Raw genomic sequence first — 20848 nt, forward strand, 5'->3', positions numbered from 1 at the left:
TCAATATTGTAATACTTTATTTGTAAGCTCTGCAACAAACGAAGGAGGGAAGAATGACACCGGCGTTCGTCATCAGCCTATTCACCGCTGTACGCCCAGCCTATGCTTCACTTTCTGGATATCAGAAGGTGTTTGTTCTGCATAATTTTTTTTTTGAAATCCTCTATTGATTCTTTTGTGTTATCTAAACTCTTTTCTGTTCATTTCGGATATTGTGTTTAGAGCATACAAACACGCACATACGCGGTCGTGGTGGTTGTTCACTGTGAGAGCTCTTTTTAGGAAGGGGAGGGGCAAGTAGAAACGAGCGTGGTGAGCCCCGGTGGTAGACGCCTGTATGAGGTTATGGAATAGATTCTCTCGCTTTGGAAACCTTTTGTGTGGGTGTGCTGCATGTAGTTGTTCGTTTACACCATGGCGTTGCTCATCGTCTCCATTATTATCGTCTTTCAGTGCATACAACATGAGTAGTGGGAACAGGGTGACGAGCCCTGTGGGCGGCAGCAGCGGTGCAACTGAGGTATGTCCTTCACATACACCTTCATCGTCTTCGACATTACTCAGATATACCATTGCACCATCAGAACCAACTATGGGCTCGCCTTGGCAAACCAGTGAGGAAAGTGCTTCTCGTCGACTGGCTGCTCTCACATCCTACCCACCATCTAACATTCGCAACGTCGCCGTTGTGGCACACGTAGACCACGGGAAGACAACATTAAGTGATGTTTTGCTGAGGCGAACCGGCGTGCTAAAGGGCTCTGTCAACGCAGGAGCTTATACTGATAGGCTGCTTGTTGAGCGGGAGCGCGGCATCACAGTGAAGTCACAAACATGTTCCATGTTTCTGAAGTACGGCGGCTCAGAGTTCTTGCTCAACTTGATTGACACGCCAGGTCATGTGGATTTCCAGTATGAAGTGTCACGTAGTGTGCGAGCGGCACAGGCTGTGCTTCTACTCGTTGATGTGGCACAGGGGATTGAGGCGCAAACGATGTCCCATTTCCACATGGCATTGGATCAAGGATTGGCCATAATCCCCGTTTTCACCAAAATGGATTGCGTGCTCAACGACACAACGGTTGATGCTGCGCTACAACAACTCGAAGACTCCACAGGTCTACTGCGAAGTGAAGTGGTCTTTACCAGTGCAAAGGAGCAACTGGGGGTGGAGGCACTGTTGCAAGCTATCATTGAGCGCGTGCCTTCACCAAGTGGTGCAATAGGGCTGTCGGACGTGTGCCAACTTCCTCCTCTTTTACCAGGCAGCACAGCCCGCGTGGCAATGGAGGCTGAGATGGTGCCATTGCGAGCCATCTTACTTGACTCGTGGACGAGGGAATGCGGTGGTGGACTCTATCGTCCGCCCTCAAAAACGAGCAGCGCCTTAAGCGCGAATGTAAAGATCGATGAAGATAAGGACACTGTCACATGTCTCGTATCTGTCATTGATGGAACTCTCACCGCGCGTACTAACATACTGCTGTATCATTCACAGAAACGCTACGAAGCTCGAGAAGTTGGAGTAATACATCCCGAACTTCGGCCCACTGGTGCCCTAACTGTTGGAATGGTTGGCTACGTTGTGTTTACTCGCGTCCAGCGCGAGGACTTTTCAGTTGGAGAAACACTTTACACACTTCCCACGCGAAAGTTCACGCGGGGAGGCATAGCACCTGTTCCCGGCTTCAGGCGCGTGCACCCTGTTGTGTTTGCGGGGTTTTACCCAGACGAGGGAGAATACGTTACACAGTTGCGTGAAGCGGTGGAGAAGCTTCGAATGAATGATCCTGCTGTTACCGTTGAACCCCTCGAGTGCCAGGCACTTGGCTCTGGCCTACAGTTGGGTTTTCTCGGTGTGTTGCATATGCAAATCTTTCAGGAACGCCTACTCTCCGAATTCGGGCAGCGTGTTCTCGTAACGCCACCTGTTGTTCAGTACAAGTACCGCGAAGCTGCCGGTGGCGATGACCAACCGCCCAAACCCCTCTCGGTCCACACGTGGCGGTGGCTCCACGAGGGAGTGTCATGTTACATGGAACCTCACGTTACTGCCACAGTAGTCACACCGAGTGAGTATGCACAAATCATCGATGGCGAAGCGCAGAGGCACTATCGCGGGAAGCAGTTAGATATGCGAGTGATGGATGATGCCCGTGTCCTCCTGCGCTACAAAATGCCCCTCGCGGATATGGTGCGGGGTTTCTTTACTTTTGTGAAGAGTCAGTCCCACGGCTATGCGTCACTGGAGTACGATGAACTGGTGTATGAAGAAGCGGATTTGGTACGCGTAGACATCGTGGTGCAGAAGGCCCGTATCTCTGCGCTTGCCGTTATCTGTCCACGACACGAGGCACCATCGGTAGGAAAGCGTATAGTAGCGAGCCTAAAGTCCAATCTCACACGCACTGCTGTGGACATCCCCCTACAGGCACTAGTTGGGAACAAGGTAGTTGCGAGGGAAACGGTTAGGGCGTACCGCAAGGATGTGACAGCAAAAATACACGCGGGTGACATCTCACGCAAACAGAAAAAGTGGAACGACCAGAAAAAGGGGAAGGAACGCATGGCGCGGCGCACGGTTGGAGGCGTAACACTTGATCAGTCGGTCCTCGCCGCAGCAATGGGTGCCACTGCATTGTGACAATAAAATTATGAGGAGAGAACCGTTTGTAGAAACGGGGGAAGAGAAGTCAGGGAACATGTATGCGAGTATCTGTGGGGTTGCCGGTGAAACGATTATGGGATCACATGAGGAAACGTCAGTCGTGGCCCCATCCCACTGACACTTGCAGGGAGCGGCAGTTAAAGGGTTTCTCATTGTTTTTTCCCCTCTCCTGTTCCTTATATTCGTTGATGTCTTAGCGCTGCACTGCGGCATTTAATACCATTGTTATTGCTGCCAGTGGTCACATTAGGTGTCATCGTAATCTCCTTTTTCTATGTTTTACCTCGCTTCGTCCCTGCTTTCTGTTTTGCAATCATTCGTCTAACAAAAATGAGAAATAAGACCGAAAAAGCAACACCACTCTATCGTAGAAACAGTTTCATATCGCATCATTATTATTATTATTAGCACTCAATTACTATTAGTGATAACCAAGGGGAGATAGAAGGGAGGTATATATATATTTTTTTATTTATATATTTATAGGACTTGTGGATTCCAACTAGTGTATCGGTTTTAATTTTCGGCTAGGAACGATAGGATTAGGGGAAACGACACGTTTTCAGGAGTAGGGGCTGCAACGAGTGAAAACAAAGTGGGGAATAGGTGATACCCTTTTTTTTCTCCGATAGTAACTTGCTTATTTTTATTATTACTTTCTCTTGTAAAGAAGCTTTATCGGCAAAGGAAGGTAATATTTGCAATATTATCTCATTTTGCCTATATTTGAGGAAAAAAGTGAGGGTGGGAAACGCACACGAACAAACAAGCAGTTAGTCTGTTGCAATTCAACTTCCTTCAAAGGAAGATAACATAGCGTACAAGAAACCGAGAGAGAAAAAATCACGAAGAAGGAACGAAAAACATATATAGTATATAGTGTACAGTGTATATTTATTTCTAATAAAACGGATAAACTGAAGGAGAGGTTCCATGCTGCCCCTCCGTGTACTACCATTCATCGCTGCAGGCGGTTACGCTTCCCAATTACGCTTCTACAGCGAGGGGAAGCCAACTGAAGGACACAGAAAGATCAACCTGGACGATGATGAGAGGTGGATCGAGGCGGAGTTCGACGAAAAACTTCGGTCTCCAGAAGAACGATATGCACTCGAACGACAGCGCGAGACAATGAAGGGACTCATCAAGAAAATACGCAACGAGCACAAACAGCACATGCACGAATCTGTACGCGAGAGGGACGCTCAAATTGACAACCTCAAAGAGCAAATACAGACAATGGAAAAGAAACTACAGCAGTTAACGAACGAGAAGCAATAGGAAGGAGCAGGCGTCATTCGCAAGAGCTCTACCACAATGTTAACAAACATGTAAAACCGCCATTATATATATATATATATATATATATATATATATATAAGCAACGAGCGTAACGTTTTTTCTTTAGCTAAAATGGTCTCAATTTTCTATAAAACGTTTCTTTTTTTTTTTCCACCTCCAAAATATTATCACTACTGTGACAAATCATGAAAACTGCTATTATTGTTATTTTTTATTTATCACTTCTTCATTTCCACTCAAAATAGTATTTTTTCATGCACTTTCCATCAGTTGCAACCCTTCCTCACCATGTCACACCAAAACGGCCACCACTCCAACAAGGTTTTCTATTCGGGTCACTGTGGAACTACGAATCCGACACAACTGGGGCAGCACGTGGCAGGACCAAGTGAAAGGCAACGCGTGCATTGAAACAGTGCTTGATGTGGGCCTCTTGATATTTGTCTGCAGAGTTTTGTCTTTGTTCCCACTTCGGTGGTGTTGCCTTCATGTGCATGTTCCCCGCATTTGTTACTTACTCCCGTCTATTGCCTCTCTTTGGTTTTTAACAATAAGGCAATATCATCAAATACTGTGCAGGGATGGACATAAAAAGGAAACTGAATTTGACCTCGTTGGGGTGTGGGTTTCATTTGAGAGGGACTGTAGAAGTCTCTTGGTAAGTCAAGGTTGGATCGCACTGCTACGGTACTACCTGCAAGTAACGGAACTCATCCTGTGCAACCTGCAGAAGGATAAAGAAATTTGGGATAATGCCCACACGTTGTTAAATACTGCATTTACTTTTGTGCAGCTGCGGGAGTACTATGAGTCGAGACATAGAAGTGACGAAGGTGCACTCGCTGCTGATATACGAAAGTTCTGCCGGAACAACCTAAACAATTTGGTTCCTAATATACGACGGCTCTCACAGTCCTTTCCATCCGCACAGGATAGCACGGAGGTTAGGAGGCTGTCCCAACGAGTTGAGTGGACAGACCTTCTACACAAACTCCCAGAGTCAATTAATTCTGTGTATTTTGAAGCAGAAGTGAGGGAAGCCAAGTAGTTTGCCAAAAGGGGCGTCGAGGGCAGTGAAAAGGCTCGGGAAGAGTCATTGAAGAAGCATCTCGAACAAATTGACAATATGTCGACCGAGGACACTTTGAGGAATATCAATAAAACCATCAACCTCTCTGGTGGGTGCTGGTATAAATGCCCTAAAAGACACTTTTATGTTGTCGGAGAGTGTGGCAGCCCTGCAGGGGAAGGAATAGGTGGGGTGGGCCACATCTCATTCCCTGGCAATACATCTGTTGGGAGGTTTTAGGAACCGGGAGGGTGTCATAGTGGACGAACTATTCCCTGTTGTAATGATAAGTGGAATGGAATATAATGTAATATGTGATGATGTGAAGTATGGAACATAATTTGAATGGAACTAATGATGGAATGGGTTTTTTTGTGGATAGGAGTGCATCTCCTGTTGATCATGCAATCCATATCCCTTAATGAGGGCACAGCACTCCTTATTAGTACTTTTACTTTTACTTTGCTTTTGCTTTTTCTTTTTTTGCTTTTGCTTTTGCTTGTTCTGTGAATGCTATCATTGGGTGTCTTATGCCCTTGCTTCTGTCGTTTGGCTGCTTTTGTTGCTTTGTCAGCCACTTACTATATTACCATCCTTTACCTTAATTCTACCTCTCTTGCACACATACCACAACTGGGATACTAAAAGGGGGGTTATTGAGCGGTAACAAACAAAATAACTCGTGCTCTGATTAATTGCATCGCAACGTGGTGGTTTCGAGATGTTCCATCCCCAATTGGTGGCGGGTGGTGCCAATCGCGCTGCACCGGCAGAGGAGCTACGCGACACAGCCGAGACGGTGCAGATATCGTCTTTGGCATTGCTCAAAATGCTGATGCACGGGCGCGCTGGGGTGCCGCTCGAGGTAATGGGTTTGATGATTGGTGAGTTGATTGACGACTATACGGTCCGTGTATCTGATGTCTTCTCCATGCCCCAAACGGCCACGGGTCAATCCGTTGAAGCTGTGGACCCAGAGTATCAAGTTCATATGTTAGACAAACTCTCCGTGGTGGGTCGACCGGAAAAAGTTGTTGGGTGGTACCACAGTCACCCTGGTTTCGGCTGCTGGCTTTCTGGTGAGGATGTAATGACGGCGAGCAGCTATGAGCAACTGACGCCGCGCAGCGTGTCGGTAGTGATCGACCCTATCCAATCGGTCCGCGGCAAAGTAGTGATTGACGCCTTCCGCACCACGAAGGACCCACATACGGGGCCGCGAATCATGTTCCAAGAGCCACGACAGACAACAAGCAACATCGGGTGGCTGACGCGACCTTCTCCTATTGCTCTCACCCGTGGGTTGGATCGTGACTATTACAGTCTTCCCATTACCTTCCGCAAGAAAAACCACGAACTTGCGCTACTCCTCAACGTCTACAAGAAGGGTTGGCAGGAGGGTTTCCGATTAGAAAACATGACACGTTTTGACCGCAATACGGTGCGAGAGAAGATGCGTGCGCTGGCGTCGCTTGCCGTCCAGTCGGAGCGATTCATTGTTCAGGGTCTCGATGAAGATGATGTAGGCAATGTCGGTCGAGCAAATCCCATTGCGCATCTCCAATCCGAATCGGAGGGCCTAATCAACGCGAGTCTTAACCAATCCATAGGAGCGATGATTAATGGGGTTGTCTTCTGAGGAAACAGGGTACATTGCGTGTGCTCCAGCTATTACTGACCATACTTTTTATATGCGCTACCGTATTGATTTTTTATCACCCTCTCTATAACGTTTACGGGGTGTTATGCTCCTTTTCTGCACTCCCGTTTCTGTGACAATGTGGCGTGATTACAATCAGCGCAGGATGGCATTTGCTAGTGATGTGGTGTCATCTTCGTGAATGGCATGTCATTTGTTTGTGGTGGGGTAATTACTCGTCCTGAATTTCCTAGTGATTCTACAAACATATCTCTGCAATACCTCACTTCCATATTCCTTTAATTGCTCTAATCCCGGTGATTGCTCGTTGCGATCCCAGTGTCGTGTGCCCAACGCACTTAGTGACACTCAGGACAAGTGGTGAAGGGGGCGAAAAGCTTTTATTCTACCGTCTCCGATTGGGTGAAGCAGGGTATCGAAACTATCGTCTACTGCATATGTATGCAATGCCCGGTAATAGTGGTGATATACAGTGTAATGATGGTAAGAAAAGACATATACCGCCATTGTCACTGTTGCTGTCGGGCTACGGGAGCAGTGAAGGCAGGGAACTGGACACATCGTATACACCAAAGCAGTGGCTGTGGTTCCTCTATGTGACATCATGGGCTCGACCGTTTTTTACTTATGCATCATCTGGTGGTGCGTCCGAAGCGACGGAGGGCAGCAGTGATAACAGAAGTGGGAGAGCATATTGGGGCAGGTTATCATTTGACGAGCTGTTGAAGTTGTCGGGGTCCCCCATTCCTCCCGCCATGGTGTCGCTTTGGATGGGGCTTTGCATGCCGACAGATGACGTCGTGCAAGAGCTGCGAATAATGACGGAGGGGAAGGCAGAAGGTCGGCAGCGCATATATCCTTTCCTGCCTCGTGTTGCAGAGTCAACATTTGGTCGTGCTCTGCGATCGTTGGCCGTGCGACAGCATATATCCTCCTGGATGCCTTCTCATGCCGGTGACGTGTGTGCCGCCCTTGACGTTCTGGTGCGAGACACACTTGAAGTTATTCAGAACTCTGCCGATGTGCGGAAGACTGCGAGAGTACGGTGTGAGGAAAGAGATGCGTCAGGGGAGGAAGCACTTGAGGGGGCTTTCCGGAGCATGCTTTCTGCATCTACCACCGCACCGAAGGTGGTGGAAGCGACAACTTACCGTCCTCTGTTCGATGTGAAGGCATCCATACCCGAGGGTGGAACTGCGCAAGTCCTTATCAGGGTGGCTAGTGCTGCACGTTTGTTTGCCGCCCTTTCGGTGGAGGCATTTGGTCGTGTCAAATCTGAATGCGCCGTCCTACTTCTTGCTCATATCAATCAGCGCGATGCACCAGAGCATGTGGATGCCCGTGCGTACGGTGTGGTGACTGGCGTTGTGGAGTATGCTATGGCTTATCGGTATTGCAGGGATGATGGTACGGGACGGTGCCCACTGACGTGCGCTGCTTTGCTGTTGCATCGTCTCGTTGAGCTGCAGGGAATTGTGGAAAAGGATACTGCTGCTGGTGACAGGTGTATGGGGATGGCTGTATCAGCTTCTCGGTTCGCAAACATGACTGTGGCGTGTATACAGGAACTGCTCTTCTGTGTGGTGGCAGGTGATACAGTAAGGTGGCACAGGGAACACCAGCCCGATGGTGTCTCTGTCTGTCCCACCGCTGCACGTACCTTAACGCTGCATGAAACAGATTGTCTGCTACAAGTCTTCATCCCGGCACTGCTCCAGCAGGTGGGGTTTGAGTGGCCCTGGTCAGAGTCACTCCGGCATGCCAAGATGCTTGATCGGGCACGAACGCAACATATTGTGATGGAAGATGGTGTCAGGTTGGATAGCCGATCGGTGTTTGAGGAGCTTTTGGTCTCAGTTGCGCGACGAACGTACGGACTGCGCCTTCGAGCCATTCTCCCTCAGAGCTTCGACGTCATTGCGGAAAATATTTTTGTTTCGATCCACGATGTGCCGAATGAGGGTAAAAGCAGTGGAGGGAATCCTGAGAAGGTGGCTGATAATTCGTCTTCTCGCTTTGCACTACCTCTGTATTACCGTACTGCCGGTGAGGTCCTGCTAGAATACTTTGATCGCTGCGGTTCAAGTGGAATAACAGCGGAGGAAACAGAGCGGGTGTTGAGACGGGCCACCGATGTGCAGCCTATGGTTGTGCAATTGCAGGCACTGGGAGGGGACACAAACGGTGGCATTACTGATTGTGTCAGCTACTGTGGTGAGCTTTCTCGCACAGTATATTTTTCCGCGCGTGAGAAGGAGCGTTTACTGCAGAGGTACCGCTGTGAAGTGCTGCTGGCCTCCCTCGTGGTGTACACGCAACTGAGAACGGTGAGTGTCGTGCAACAGCTCACGCGGCAACTCGCCCCATTGTTTGAGCAGCTGCTTCTGCCGCTTGCGCATGAGCGTACCCTCAGTCGTTGTCCTGTGATTGCATCCAGGAAGGGGGACGGGGTTGATGACAACGGCACACCGTTGGTGGACTTAACACCGGAATTCAAGATGCTGGTAGACGAAATTCATTATGAGTTCTACCCTCTGGAATGGGTACCCGAAGCCGTTGATGCCCATATTCGGCAAGAGTGTGGTGTCCGGGAAAAAGAAGGAGCACCGTACCACGAAGGCGGGAATGGTCCCCCCAGTTTTGCCCAATACTCTCTATTTGCAGCTATTGCTCATCAGTTTGGCCTCGTTCTGGAGGGGAACCCGCGTGGATTCCGTGGTGGCGACGGCAGCAGCAGTGAAGTACGCACGAAGGCATACCGTTTCTTCACACTGATGTTGCTCAACAATCTCGGGGATGCAGTATCTTCCTCATGTGAGTTAGATGGGGCTGCAGCGCTGGCCGCAACGCGGCGTGTTAAGGATTGTCAGGACGGTAGCGAAAATTGTAAACAACGGCAAGCGGCTGTGAGGCAACGCGGCGGCGCATCGTTTCACAGTGTGGTGAGCGCGTGCGATGTTGTGGTTACTATGACACAGTGCTTACTTCCCGCACACTTATCATCACACCCACGTATGGCAACCACTGGTTCTATGAGCAACGAGTGGATGCGCCGGGTTGGGGAGTGGACACGATCGGCGTACTCGAAGTACACCGCGTATCAGCAGCAGGTGCATGGTTTGGATCTTCCTGTGCCGCTCATCTCTCTCTATAATAGTCTCACCTTTGACTCCGTTCCCCTTGCTCGTGAAACCATCCGCGCCGTACGGAGCCGCCTCCTTGAGAAGATGAGTGTGGTGACTGCGTCGCCGCCAGGGGATGTAGAAACTGCGGGTAAACAGCTCCTGGAGCAGCACCTTTCCAGCCTAACCGTAACACTCACAGCTGTTGGGCTTCTGCCGCTCTGTGTGCGTGGGGGAAGCCATGTACCCTGCGCAACTCAACTATTGTGGGCATCCCCATTTTTCTCCCACGAACTGCTGCACTGCGGTCGATACGAAGTAAGTGTATAGGAAACACTCCGGAAAGCTTTGCCCGAAGAAACGCTGTCGTTGCTTTGCTGCTTCTTTAATGAGGGGGTTTACCTGTACAGATCACCTCTCCAGTGGTTCCCTTGCTTCTTTCGTATGCGATTTTGTTGGTGTCGGAGGTGACGCTCCTGTAATTGCAAACATTTTATTTATCATCATCACCACCCAATGCTGAAATGGTTGCGAGGTAAATTCTACTTACACACCCCTAACCAAATTTGCTCCGCTCCACACCCTACCAATAAATGTACGCATATACCCTTTGATCCGTAGCACCAGGCAAGTGATATAGCAGTAAAGTACCTGGATTTCTTTACAGACGCTTTCTGATCCATTACCATGAACAGTTTCGTGTCTCATTCCTCTCCTCCCCTTTCCGCTGGAATAAATGAGATGTCACTGGCGGAATTGCGGTTAGGTATTCACGAATTCCTTCGGTCAAGCGGAGCTTTGGGTTCTCTCAAAACACAACTACGTGGTGTCATTACATCAGAGTTGTTAAAGCGGAGACGGACAAAGGATATTACCGCCGGTGAATGCAACAGTCGGGAGCTGGACGCGGGGGCTGATGTTAGTAATAAGGATGGAGAAGGCGAAAGCGCATGGATGCAGCGTCTCGCCGATGCTATAGTGGAGCAGCATCTGCGGCAAACGGGGCGTGCCTTTTCGTTGGCGATTTTCAGTAGTGAGGCAGATGTAAGCTTCAGAGCAACTGGGGACGATGCCCTCGCAGTACTCCTCCATCTTGACAACCCCGTATTGACTACGGCGGGTTGGCGTGCGGGACCGGACTCGACTCCTGCCAATGCGAAGGTTGCACATCACCGGAGTAGCAGTTTTTTACAGATTCTTACAGCTGCACACTTGAGGCATGTGGGGGATAGTCGAGGACAGCGACCTGGATACGCTGTCGGTACTCAAACTGATAGTGACTTTGGTAGTGAGTTTTCGGGGGAATCCGCGAAGCCACCGGTTGAGGTTCGCCTTGCAGCCGTGGATGCAAAGTATGCTCTTTGCTTCGCCCGTATGGAACATTCGACACGCGAGGAACTGGACCGGCGCATGGAAACTTACAGAGAGGAATTGAAGCTGCAGATGGAACAAACATACCAGCAGCGGCTTCGTGCTTTCGAGCAGCAAAAGCTTTTGGAGGTGCGGCGGGAGGCGGAAGAGCATTTCAGACTACTACTTCAACACAAGATGGAGGAGCAACGGGAAATAGAAAGGCTAAGTGCTCAACGTGTGGAGGCTGAACGCGTCCGGCTCTCGCAGGCACGTGAAGATATACAACTACAGCGTGTTGAATTGGAGCGACGGCAGCGTGAAATACAGCTCCTGTTGGACGAGCGTGATAAGGCGACGGTCGAGATGGAAGGCCGCTTGCACGACGCGAAGCAGCAAATACGCGTCTTAACATCACAACTGCAACAGTTTGAGGAGCTCTGTGCCTCCCGACTCGCTGAGGCTGAAGCAGCACGTGACCGTGAGATGCGGCGGGTGGGAGATATTCGGCGGCTTCAAGCAGAGCATGTGGCAGAGTTACAACTAAAGGATGAGGAAATTTGTCGTTTGCGTTTCCGACTTAAATCACTGGCAGCTTCCAACACCGGCGGCAGTTGGCATCACAACGCCCTGAACACCACGGAGAATGGGGTTATTATGGTGCACGAAGTTCCCTCAGGAGCGACCCGACAACATAAGCAAGGAAGCCGACAGCAGGCGTCCCATGAAGCAACGTACCTTACGTCAACACCTGTTCCGCGTGAGGCGGCATGGCAGTCCATTTGGCACTCAACTGATGTTGTGGGACCCACAGAAGTCGTAACAGCACCGTGGAGGGGGGAAGAGGGAGTAGTTGAACGGCGCTCACATTTGGTGGATCCTTCCTTGCATTCCAGTGATGTTCACCGGCAGGGAAAGCGTGGTAGTAGGGACACTAACGATGCGGCCATCGAAAGTCAAGAAAGGAGCATGAACATTCAACCTCGAAGAGCCGCAACCACGGAAAGTGGCAGCACTGTAACCACCACTAGCTCCAGAGTGGGGTCTCGCGTGCTTCTTGCTGATGCTGCTGTCGCCAAGTCAGCACACGAATCTGCAACTGCGGAAAAGCAGGAAACTCCGGTGCCGCAGGAGTGCGGATCTTCAGAGAGATCAGGCCGGGCAGGAAATGATGAGAAGGATGAGGTGGCGCATAGCAAGAGCTCGTCAGGCAGCACCAAGGTGACCAGGAGCAACACAACGGGAGAAATTAACGGTGAAGTGGACCGTTCGCACCCACCTGTCGTGCAGGGGTCGCACTCGGAGGGTCCCCTCTCCCTTAATGCATCTGAGGGCAATACCGCCATTGCTTCTTCTTCCAAAATGTCATCTGTGCGCTCACACAAGAGCCAGTCTGCCACAACGCCACGTGCAGCCGCGTCCCACGCGCTAAGTGATTTGGTGGGACGAATTAACGCTGAGGAGGAGGACAAACGGAAAGAAATTGAGAAAGAGGAAGAGACGAACCGAGGTGGCATTAAGTGGGCCGCCACCTCTCAGCACAACTTGCTGGTGCAGCGCCAAACAGCGATGGAAGAGTTTTCTGGGCGTGAGGAAAGTAATGTGGTTTTGTTGGACCGCACGACCATATCCGATGATGGCAGTGAGGATGATATTTTATATCGAAAAGGAGATGACAGTGATGACTCCATATGATCTATAGAAATGAGATTTTGTTGCTACATTATCTGATGTTCGGAAGCGAACGTTTCACGACCGCCCGCTCTCTTGAGCGACCGATAAGGTGGTGGTGTGTTTGGGGGGTACCCTCGGTGCTGCCTCCAGAAACTCGATTGAAGACCCCCCCCCTACCCGCCATATCATCTCAATCACCTAGTGAAGCATTGAAGATACTGTCGGAAGACTCGCCTTTAAGTTACACGTAGCTTCCAATACTGATGAGTGACGTTTCTTCTGCGAGTAACCTTGCTGTCTCCTCTATTAATCTTCATGCCTACTGTTGTTGGGGTTGGTTGCCACCGTATAGACGGGCACTGGTGTCTTTGTCCACTAACCGTGGTAGAGTGCGTGGTGTGTCGTACTACACCTTTACATGGCAGCTGCCACACCGACACAAGCGAAGTTGTTGTGTGTAATACATAAAGCGACGGTGGTTTGCATGTGTTTGGTCCTTTCACATCAATGAAACGGGTAAGAGTGACACATCCGGCACATTGTGAGCGAGGTCGTGAGAGTGGGAGCCATTTCCCGGTTATGTCAACCGATACGCGCAAGCGGAAACAAAAAAAATACGGGTGTCGAGGTGAAGGGGCGCGTAGGTAAATGATGTTGGGCCTTTTGCAATCTCAAGCTAGTGACTGAAAAACTATTTTACTGACTGATGTGCTAGTTTATAATAGATGCTTCCACCCTACTGAGGTGTGTCACGTTGTTGGTGGGGGTCACACGCGTCTGTGCAATTCCCTTCCTCCTTCCCCCCACTATTTGCCCGTTTCTCGCTTACGGTAGGTCACCGTCATACACTAAGGTTCATCTCTATTTTATCTCTTTCCCCCATTCATCCTGCTTTGCGTGTACGTGGTGTGGCGGCAGCGAAGCGGTGGCGGCAGCTGACTGCGGCCTCCATCAAGTTTGAAAAATTAACCACACGAATAATGCCATTACCATCCACGCTACCTTCACCAGCACCTCCCTCACCACCAGTAGCGACATCAAAACTTGATCTTGACATCAACGGGCTTCAGAAGATTTTGCAGCAGATCGACGAATCGTTTCATGCTAGTGACGACGACGTAGACCGCAGACTGCGGCTTCAGCATCTGGAACGGCAGCAGGTGGCACTGCAACAACTCTGTGACGCGGCGCTACAGCAGCAAGACGGTCAAGCAGTCCCTCCGGCATTGGATACTAGCACGGATGTACGACCCATCACCTACAAGGTTCTTGATACCGATGTTGTCTCAACACCGCGGTCCATAGATGCATTTAATCCCTCTCACAACACCCGAGAGACACTCCAGTCCATTGCACGCAAGACTGAAACCTGTCTACGTTCTCCTCATGCCCCCTTGGTCGCGCCACCTCGGTTGCTTTCTCCGTCACGAGTCACATCGATGCCTCACATGGGGGCGAGCACCACCGCCCAGGGAGAAGTAAAAACTCCAGACCATGCTGGCGTAGCAACCGCGAAGATATTTCCCCTTCGGTCACCTGAGTTGCCACCAACATATCATGACGGTGCCGCAGTTCAGGAAGACCGTGATCTTGTTGAATCATTCCTCGGTGATGGGCGGGCCAAAGCGCAACACCCGTACGCTGTGGAAGAAGGCGGTGTCCATAGGGTGCGGGGGTCGACAGGTGGATGGCAGCAGCGTGGGATTCATACCCTGCGAGGTGTGCGTTCTTGTCGTCTTATGGCTCCTCGGATGTCATCCGGGACCGACCGCACTGCCTCGCCGGAGCACTTTGACATTGGTGAGGATGAGAAGTTAATCCGGCAGCTTATTGGAAGGAATGAGACACGTGTCAAGGGGTCCACAAACAGGAATAATCACTGCTTTCAAACGGCTCCCACGAAAGGGGAGAATGTTGCCGCCCATTCGTGTGGTACCGAGGGCCAAACACACAGACATTCCACAGTGCCATCTGCTAGTGGGAGGCAACCTGCCCAAGGCGATGCCCACCCTACTAGCACAAGCATGGCTCACAACCCACATAAGGAGGATTGTGCTGCGAGAAATGGACACTGGGTGCGGGGCAAAAGTGTTAAGGAGCTAACGCAGAAAATGGAGTGCCTGGCTCGACACCTCGTTAAGTGCATGCGGGACCGGCTTCAGTTGCAGTACCGTGTTGACCGCCTTGAGGGAATGCTAGATGTTGCTAACACAGAGGTTGGGAGACTGAGGAGAACTCTGGAGCAAAGGGAGGAAGGTACATTGACGGAGTCTGCGTGGCGAGCGACCATAAATGCGAAGGAGCGCGAATTACGGGTTTGTGAAGATGAAATCCGACGTCTTCGTATCCTCGTGGAGCAGCAGGTGACACGGCAGGGATGCGGCCTGGCACGTCAGAATGAGGCTGCGGCACTGCAGCAAGCGAAGGCCGATCTGGAGTGTATGATGCAGGAGCTCGGTGTTGCACATATGCGTCGGAGGGAAATGGAAGAGGAGTTTGAGCGCACAAAGCAAGCGCTCGATGCAGCAGAGTCACACATACAAATGCTAGACAAACGACTGGCGCAAGCGGAACGAGCTGCTGCACTGGCGCGAGTGTGGGACGTTAGTGGTGACCTGAATGTACAAGTGGGTGATGTTCCTTCTGCCCGGGCGTCAACCGCACTCCAAAAAGGGCTCCCAGAGGCAAAGTTGAAGCTGCAAGCAAATGTTGGGAACGCAGACAGCTGGACACATGATGCACAACGTGAGATCGCTCGGCTCACCGCTCATATTGAAAATCTAGCACTGAAGCACGCAGAAAGTGATCGCCACGCTGAACTGCGATTGTCGAATGCTCGCAAGGAGAGCGATGTCCTCCGCAGGCAGTGCAATGAACTTAGAGTGGAAGTGAGGTCACACGAGGTGCAGATTGAAACCCTGCGGAGGGACCGTGTTGCGGTTGGTTTGAGAGAAGGACAACTGAGGCAACAACTCCTGGATCTTCGCGACGATGCCGTTTTACTTGCTGATCTCCTGCAAGCCGCCACCAAAAACGCGAAAGGGATGCTGCAGATACTGGGAACGGATGACGTGGAGCATCCCCAGTCGAAAGCAGCTGTTGAGCGGTTTGTTGCAGGTGTGCTGTGCGACTTCGATGCGTTGGGGCGTTTCTTTGGAGCATTACAGTGCATGGATATAGGCGAGTCACGGTGTCAGATGGAAGAAAGGGTGTCGGTGTCTGAAGCCACAGCGGCGAGAAGGGACTTCGTATTGAAGGCTGTAGAAGATGCCATGGAACGTCCTTCGCAGGGATTTGGACCCGCCACGTTGTCCAGCAGCAAGCCGCCGTGTGTTGAAACCTTGCAAGCCGCACACGAGTCGCAGCGTCCGTCTGTTGCGGCTGACTGCATCCTCGCCACAGGCACGCGCCCACCGGAAGATCGGAAACCGCCAACAACGTCGTCGACCCCCTCCCCCGCACACCCCGTACTTCGGTGGGTGGCAGATCAAAACATTAGTCTCGAAGGCGTAACAGCACCCGACGAGGGTAACCAACCGCAGAATGGCGCAAAGATGGCTGAGTCACGTGCCTCGGTTATGGAAGGTTGTACCGGGAGAAATTTGGAACAGCAGAGCAGTAATGACTTTTACGCCTTGTCTGGCACGAACACCGACACTGAGCCAAAGATATCGTTGTTTCCCACTACCTCATGGCCCTCACCGCAGGGTGCGCGGAGGGGTAGCCCGCCTTCTCGCCTATCAGATCAAGCAGAGTCGCACGTGTTGATACAGGATAGCGCCCGCAGCCGCATTTCCACCGGCATTTCATTTCTTTCTAAGGCACCTGACGGTAGCGGCACCGTGGCTAGTGAGGGTATTCCTCACCTACAACAACCACTTTCACACTCAATGGTATCGTCACAGAGTCATATGGTGGAGGAAACTAGTGATGAGAGATCCTCGGGCCCCATGCTGTCGGTTGTCGCTGCCACCACCCGTCACGTTGATACACTGAGCGCGCAGGCGGTGGCAAATAGGGTGGACGATGTTGATTTAAAGGGAGTGACACTTGAATTATTGCGAGCTGAGGACAGGACTAGTGTCAAAGTGCACCCCGCCGTAAGCTGGAACACTGGGGCAGAAAACAGTGCCGAGAAGGATGGTGTTGGAGGCGAACAAACTGATTTAAACGATGCACCTGTCACTGAGGTCATGCGTCACCTGCAGCCGAGAGATGACAGTCCGGAGAACAGGAAACAAACACCTCCTCGTCTCATGCCGCACTATGTGGTGACCCACGCATCCAGCACGGCTACTGCAACCCGAGAGGAGCGGTCGGGTGCCCCGGTGGGTAGGCGACCAGCGGTTCAACAAGCTGCTGATCCTGCGCCCCTGCGGCGGGCAGTGGTGGGAGGAGGGAAAGATGGAAGAGGTAGAGGTAGAGCAGTTGCTTTGGCTGAACCACAGCGTCCTACCGCTGCGCGACCAGGGGCGGCACTGCTGCCAAGTGTGAATGATGTGGGACCGGAACCACGAAACAATACAGTCACAGCGACAATGGTGTCAGGAGAAGCGGGTACCGCACATCGCCATCATCTCCCAGTAGGCACAGAATTCCTGTCCCTGCGGCAACCGGCACTCGCCAATGCCCAGTCTAAACCGAAAGACTAAAGTAGCCGTGTAGCGCTCGCTGTATTCGGTGTGTTTCCGTGGGCAATGCCATCCGGGTATGTATGGCCAAGAGAATAGAGTTGTTATCCGGACAGTCACCTATATTTTTATGTTCCGTTTATCATAACACTGTTTCTGTTATTGCTTGCGTACTCGTTAGTCCGCTGTGTGCGGTCCCTGCAAACCGTGTACGTGTTGAAGTGGAGCAAGGAAGGGAGCTGGTCTCATTTCCATGCGGCACGGCGGGCGAAACAGAGTTTATTCCACTGCTACCATCTGTGTTTTTTTCTTCATGTATTCAAATTCTTGTTCTTTAAAGGTGAGACCTTCGCAGTGGCAGCTGGCTGTGCAAGGCGCACTCCATGTCGGGTCGGCGTGTCACAGTGGAGAACACGGCATCACCATCGCCTCATTCGAGTGCAAGCCAACAACCACTGCAAGATATCATATCATCACCGGAGCGGCAATGCCACTCATTTCATGGATATTATGGTGTGGGAGGTCAGTGTGGTACGCACTATCCATTGGTGGAGGCGACGGCGATGAACTTTAGTGCCGCGTTAGGTGAAGGTACTTCTAGCAGCAATGCCGTCTCCCCCGAGCAGGACCCACTACTAGAGGGACTGCGTGAGAAGGAAAGGCAGTTCGACGCTCGAGTTGCCGCACTGGACAAAATGTTGATATGCGCACAACAGGGCTGCACCCAGCGGGATAGTCTGATTGACAGATTGAACACTGAAGTGGGTCGATTGCGGAAGCAACTTCAGGAATCGAAGGGCACAGGAAGTAAGCCCAAGGAGATGCGGGGAAGTGCCCTCGAAGGAGACACTACAGCTCTCGAGGAGGCTCGGGCAAAAATTGAGGAGATGAGTAACAGGTTGCGTGAAAAGAGCCGCCGCTTAATGGCACTGGAAAGGCAATTGGGGTCGCGTGGCGTCGACACCGAAGAGGGTGCAGTGGTTGGAAGAACGGCACCACGAAAGAACCTAGTCGAAGAGCAAGGACAGCAGAAGCGAGCTCGCTACGCCGCCACTCTACGGTCGTTGCAAAAGGAAGTTGGTCTGTTGGAACAGAAGTATCGTGTGATGATGAAGGAGAAAGAGTCTCTCGCGGAGGAGAACCAAAGCCTTCGCCGGAGGGTTGATCGCATTCAGGAGGACGCAGAGGCGGAGCTAGTGGGAGCTGTGAGAGCGACACGCAAGGCGTTGGGTGAAAAAAAAGATCTTGAAACACAGGTCATGGCGACGCGGTTGAGTATGGCGAGACTCCTGCATGTTCTCAGTGAGGTTCCAGAGATGAGTCGGTATCTGCGCGTTGACGGAGTGACCGGAGACCTCTTGTTCATCGGTTACGCGGCTTTACCGTTGAAAGAGACTGCAGATGGAAGTGAAGTTGGGCGATCTCACTGTGGCGGCTTATCCTTGTCTGCCATGGGCACTGGTGTTGACGACGGAATTTACGGGGGAAGCGCAAAAGCGCAGTCGCACAACATTTATCTGAACGGGAAGTGGTGCAACCGTCTACGCGAGATCGTTGACGATGAGAATTGTTTCTTTCGTCGTGCAAAGGTTCATACAGGGGAATTGGAGGATGTGATGCACTCTCTTGTGGGTGAAAGTGTTCCACGAGTACCGCTCCCAAGCGATGTGCTACAAGGGCGTCAACGTGACAGGGACTTCTGGATTCCGTATGGTGTTTTCGTGGAAGCGCAGAAGTTTAAAAATCGCTATTTTCCTTCCATGAATGTCGAGTGTTTCTATCCGTTTCTCTTTTCCATCAATGTTCTATGGAACAAGCGTATGATGCAGCGGGTGACAACCGCAACAAAGCGCGTTAGTGAGCAACAGGAGAGGCGGCGGAAGCAAATGCTGAGATGTATGAAAAGGGGAGGGGAACACTATCTTGGATCTCTCTCTCCCTCTACTGGCAGTTTCTCCCTATCCCCGTCAGTAGTGGCACTGCGACGCCAGTTGCAACTTCTGCGTCGTGAGGTACAGCGGCGCGTCATAGGGCGAAGCAGTTTAGACTTGTTTCACCGTTACGACCTGCTGGTAAGACGCACTCTGCAATGCTTGGAGAAAACGCACAGGGGTTATATTACACCCTTGAACCAAGCACAACAGAGTGGCACAGCTGGGTCCGTGTCCTCAGACACTGACTTTACCGGTGAACATGTCAATGTATCGCCGCTGTGGCGTGACGAATCACCCGAAGAAATGAAGATGAATAACGGCAGCGATGTCAGTGGAAGTGAAGAAAGTCATTACCGCTGTTCCCCATCGATACCATTGGCGGGGTTGCTGAACATCAGCCAGCGTGCGTCAACCCATGTCCTTGCATCTTGCAGGCACTTGCGAGAACTCCTCGAGGCCCTGCGCAAGAAACACCGGTGGTTCTCCCTCAGTGACCATCACTATGAAGGAGATGAGGGTGTGCGGTTAGCCTGTGGGGCAGAACGCACATGCGTGCCCGTATCTACCCTTCACCACCTTATTGAAGGTGTGGTAGACTTTGTGGGGGAGGTACAGCAAGAGGTACTGAAAGCGCACAATGCTGTGGAAAAATACTGCACCCACCAGAGGGATGGAAATGACGTGGTGCTTTCTGCACTCAACAACCAAAGAGCTTCCCGTATTATCGAAGGAGTTTGGAACGACATTCCGTGTGAGGGGGTCAGTGAGTAGCACCAATGGAGTCGGAACCGCATTTGGCGGTGGTATATCCTGAAGTGATATTGTGGTGCATGAATGAAATGGTGATGAGGACATTGCGTGCCCCAGCGTTCTCCCTCCGGCACCATTTTCAGTTTTACAGTAAACACATACACCTCTATTGTATTTTCCTCTACGTTGGAACAAGCATGAGTGCTCAGACCATGCACCATCAGCTGCGGCGTTGCCTGAATCCCACGCGGCCTTCATGAGGTAAATCCTCACATTATGGAGGACGTATCGAGAAAACGAGCTAAGTGTCATTTTCCATCAGTTGCAACCCTTCCTCACCATGTCACACCAAAACGGCCACCACTCCAACAAGGTTTTCTATTCGGGTCACTGTGGAACTACGAATCCGACACAACTGGGGCAGCACGTGGCAGGACCAAGTGAAAGGCAACGCGTGCATTGAAACAGTGCTTGATGTGGGCCTCTTGATATTTGTCTGCAGAGTTTTGTCTTTGTTCCCACTTCGGTGGTGTTGCCTTCATGTGCATGTTCCCCGCATTTGTTACTTACTCCCGTCTATTGCCTCTCTTTGGTTTTTAACAATAAGGCAATATCATCAAATACTGTGCAGGGATGGACATAAAAAGGAAACTGAATTTGACCTCGTTGGGGTGTGGGTTTCATTTGA

At 51.2% G+C, this 20848-nt stretch overlaps 8 protein-coding genes across 8 annotated transcripts; 7 read left to right on the top strand and 1 right to left on the bottom strand.

Annotated features, from left to right (window-relative positions):
* Nucleotides 1-337: 337 nt before the first annotated feature.
* TbgDal_X3700 (GTP-binding protein, putative) lies at nt 338-2644 on the top strand (the record flags this gene model as incomplete). The annotated part of the gene is made up of 1 exon (XM_011779248.1): nt 338-2644. The coding sequence occupies one exon, from the start codon at nt 338-340 to the stop codon at nt 2642-2644; it is 2307 nt and encodes a 768-aa protein (XP_011777550.1).
* A 957-nt stretch (nt 2645-3601) lies between these two features.
* Nucleotides 3602-3949, top strand: TbgDal_X3710 (hypothetical protein, conserved; the record flags this gene model as incomplete). The annotated part of the gene is made up of 1 exon (XM_011779249.1): nt 3602-3949. The coding sequence occupies one exon, from the start codon at nt 3602-3604 to the stop codon at nt 3947-3949; it is 348 nt and encodes a 115-aa protein (XP_011777551.1).
* Nucleotides 3950-4774: 825 nt separating this feature from the next.
* TbgDal_X3720 (hypothetical protein, unlikely) lies at nt 4775-5137 on the bottom strand (the record flags this gene model as incomplete). Its single annotated transcript, XM_011779250.1, has 1 exon — nt 4775-5137. One exon carries the CDS (start codon nt 5135-5137, stop codon nt 4775-4777), a length of 363 nt encoding a protein of 120 aa, XP_011777552.1.
* A 623-nt stretch (nt 5138-5760) lies between these two features.
* TbgDal_X3730 (19S proteasome regulatory subunit,Metallo-peptidase, Clan MP, Family M67, putative) lies at nt 5761-6678 on the top strand (the record flags this gene model as incomplete). Its single annotated transcript, XM_011779251.1, has 1 exon — nt 5761-6678. One exon carries the CDS (start codon nt 5761-5763, stop codon nt 6676-6678), a length of 918 nt encoding a protein of 305 aa, XP_011777553.1.
* A 458-nt stretch (nt 6679-7136) lies between these two features.
* TbgDal_X3740 (hypothetical protein, conserved) lies at nt 7137-10151 on the top strand (the record flags this gene model as incomplete). The annotated part of the gene is made up of 1 exon (XM_011779252.1): nt 7137-10151. The coding sequence occupies one exon, from the start codon at nt 7137-7139 to the stop codon at nt 10149-10151; it is 3015 nt and encodes a 1004-aa protein (XP_011777554.1).
* Nucleotides 10152-10508: 357 nt separating this feature from the next.
* On the top strand, nt 10509-12866 carry TbgDal_X3750 (hypothetical protein, conserved; the record flags this gene model as incomplete). Its single annotated transcript, XM_011779253.1, has 1 exon — nt 10509-12866. One exon carries the CDS (start codon nt 10509-10511, stop codon nt 12864-12866), a length of 2358 nt encoding a protein of 785 aa, XP_011777555.1.
* Nucleotides 12867-13825: 959 nt separating this feature from the next.
* On the top strand, nt 13826-17497 carry TbgDal_X3760 (hypothetical protein, conserved; the record flags this gene model as incomplete). The annotated part of the gene is made up of 1 exon (XM_011779254.1): nt 13826-17497. The coding sequence occupies one exon, from the start codon at nt 13826-13828 to the stop codon at nt 17495-17497; it is 3672 nt and encodes a 1223-aa protein (XP_011777556.1).
* Nucleotides 17498-17859: 362 nt separating this feature from the next.
* On the top strand, nt 17860-20181 carry TbgDal_X3770 (hypothetical protein, conserved; the record flags this gene model as incomplete). The annotated part of the gene is made up of 1 exon (XM_011779255.1): nt 17860-20181. The coding sequence occupies one exon, from the start codon at nt 17860-17862 to the stop codon at nt 20179-20181; it is 2322 nt and encodes a 773-aa protein (XP_011777557.1).
* Nucleotides 20182-20848: the final 667 nt, after the last annotated feature.

The sequence above is a fragment of the Trypanosoma brucei genome, chromosome 10 (assembly GCF_000210295.1).
Source record: "Trypanosoma brucei gambiense DAL972 chromosome 10, complete sequence".
NCBI lineage: Eukaryota > Euglenozoa > Kinetoplastea > Trypanosomatida > Trypanosomatidae > Trypanosoma > Trypanosoma brucei.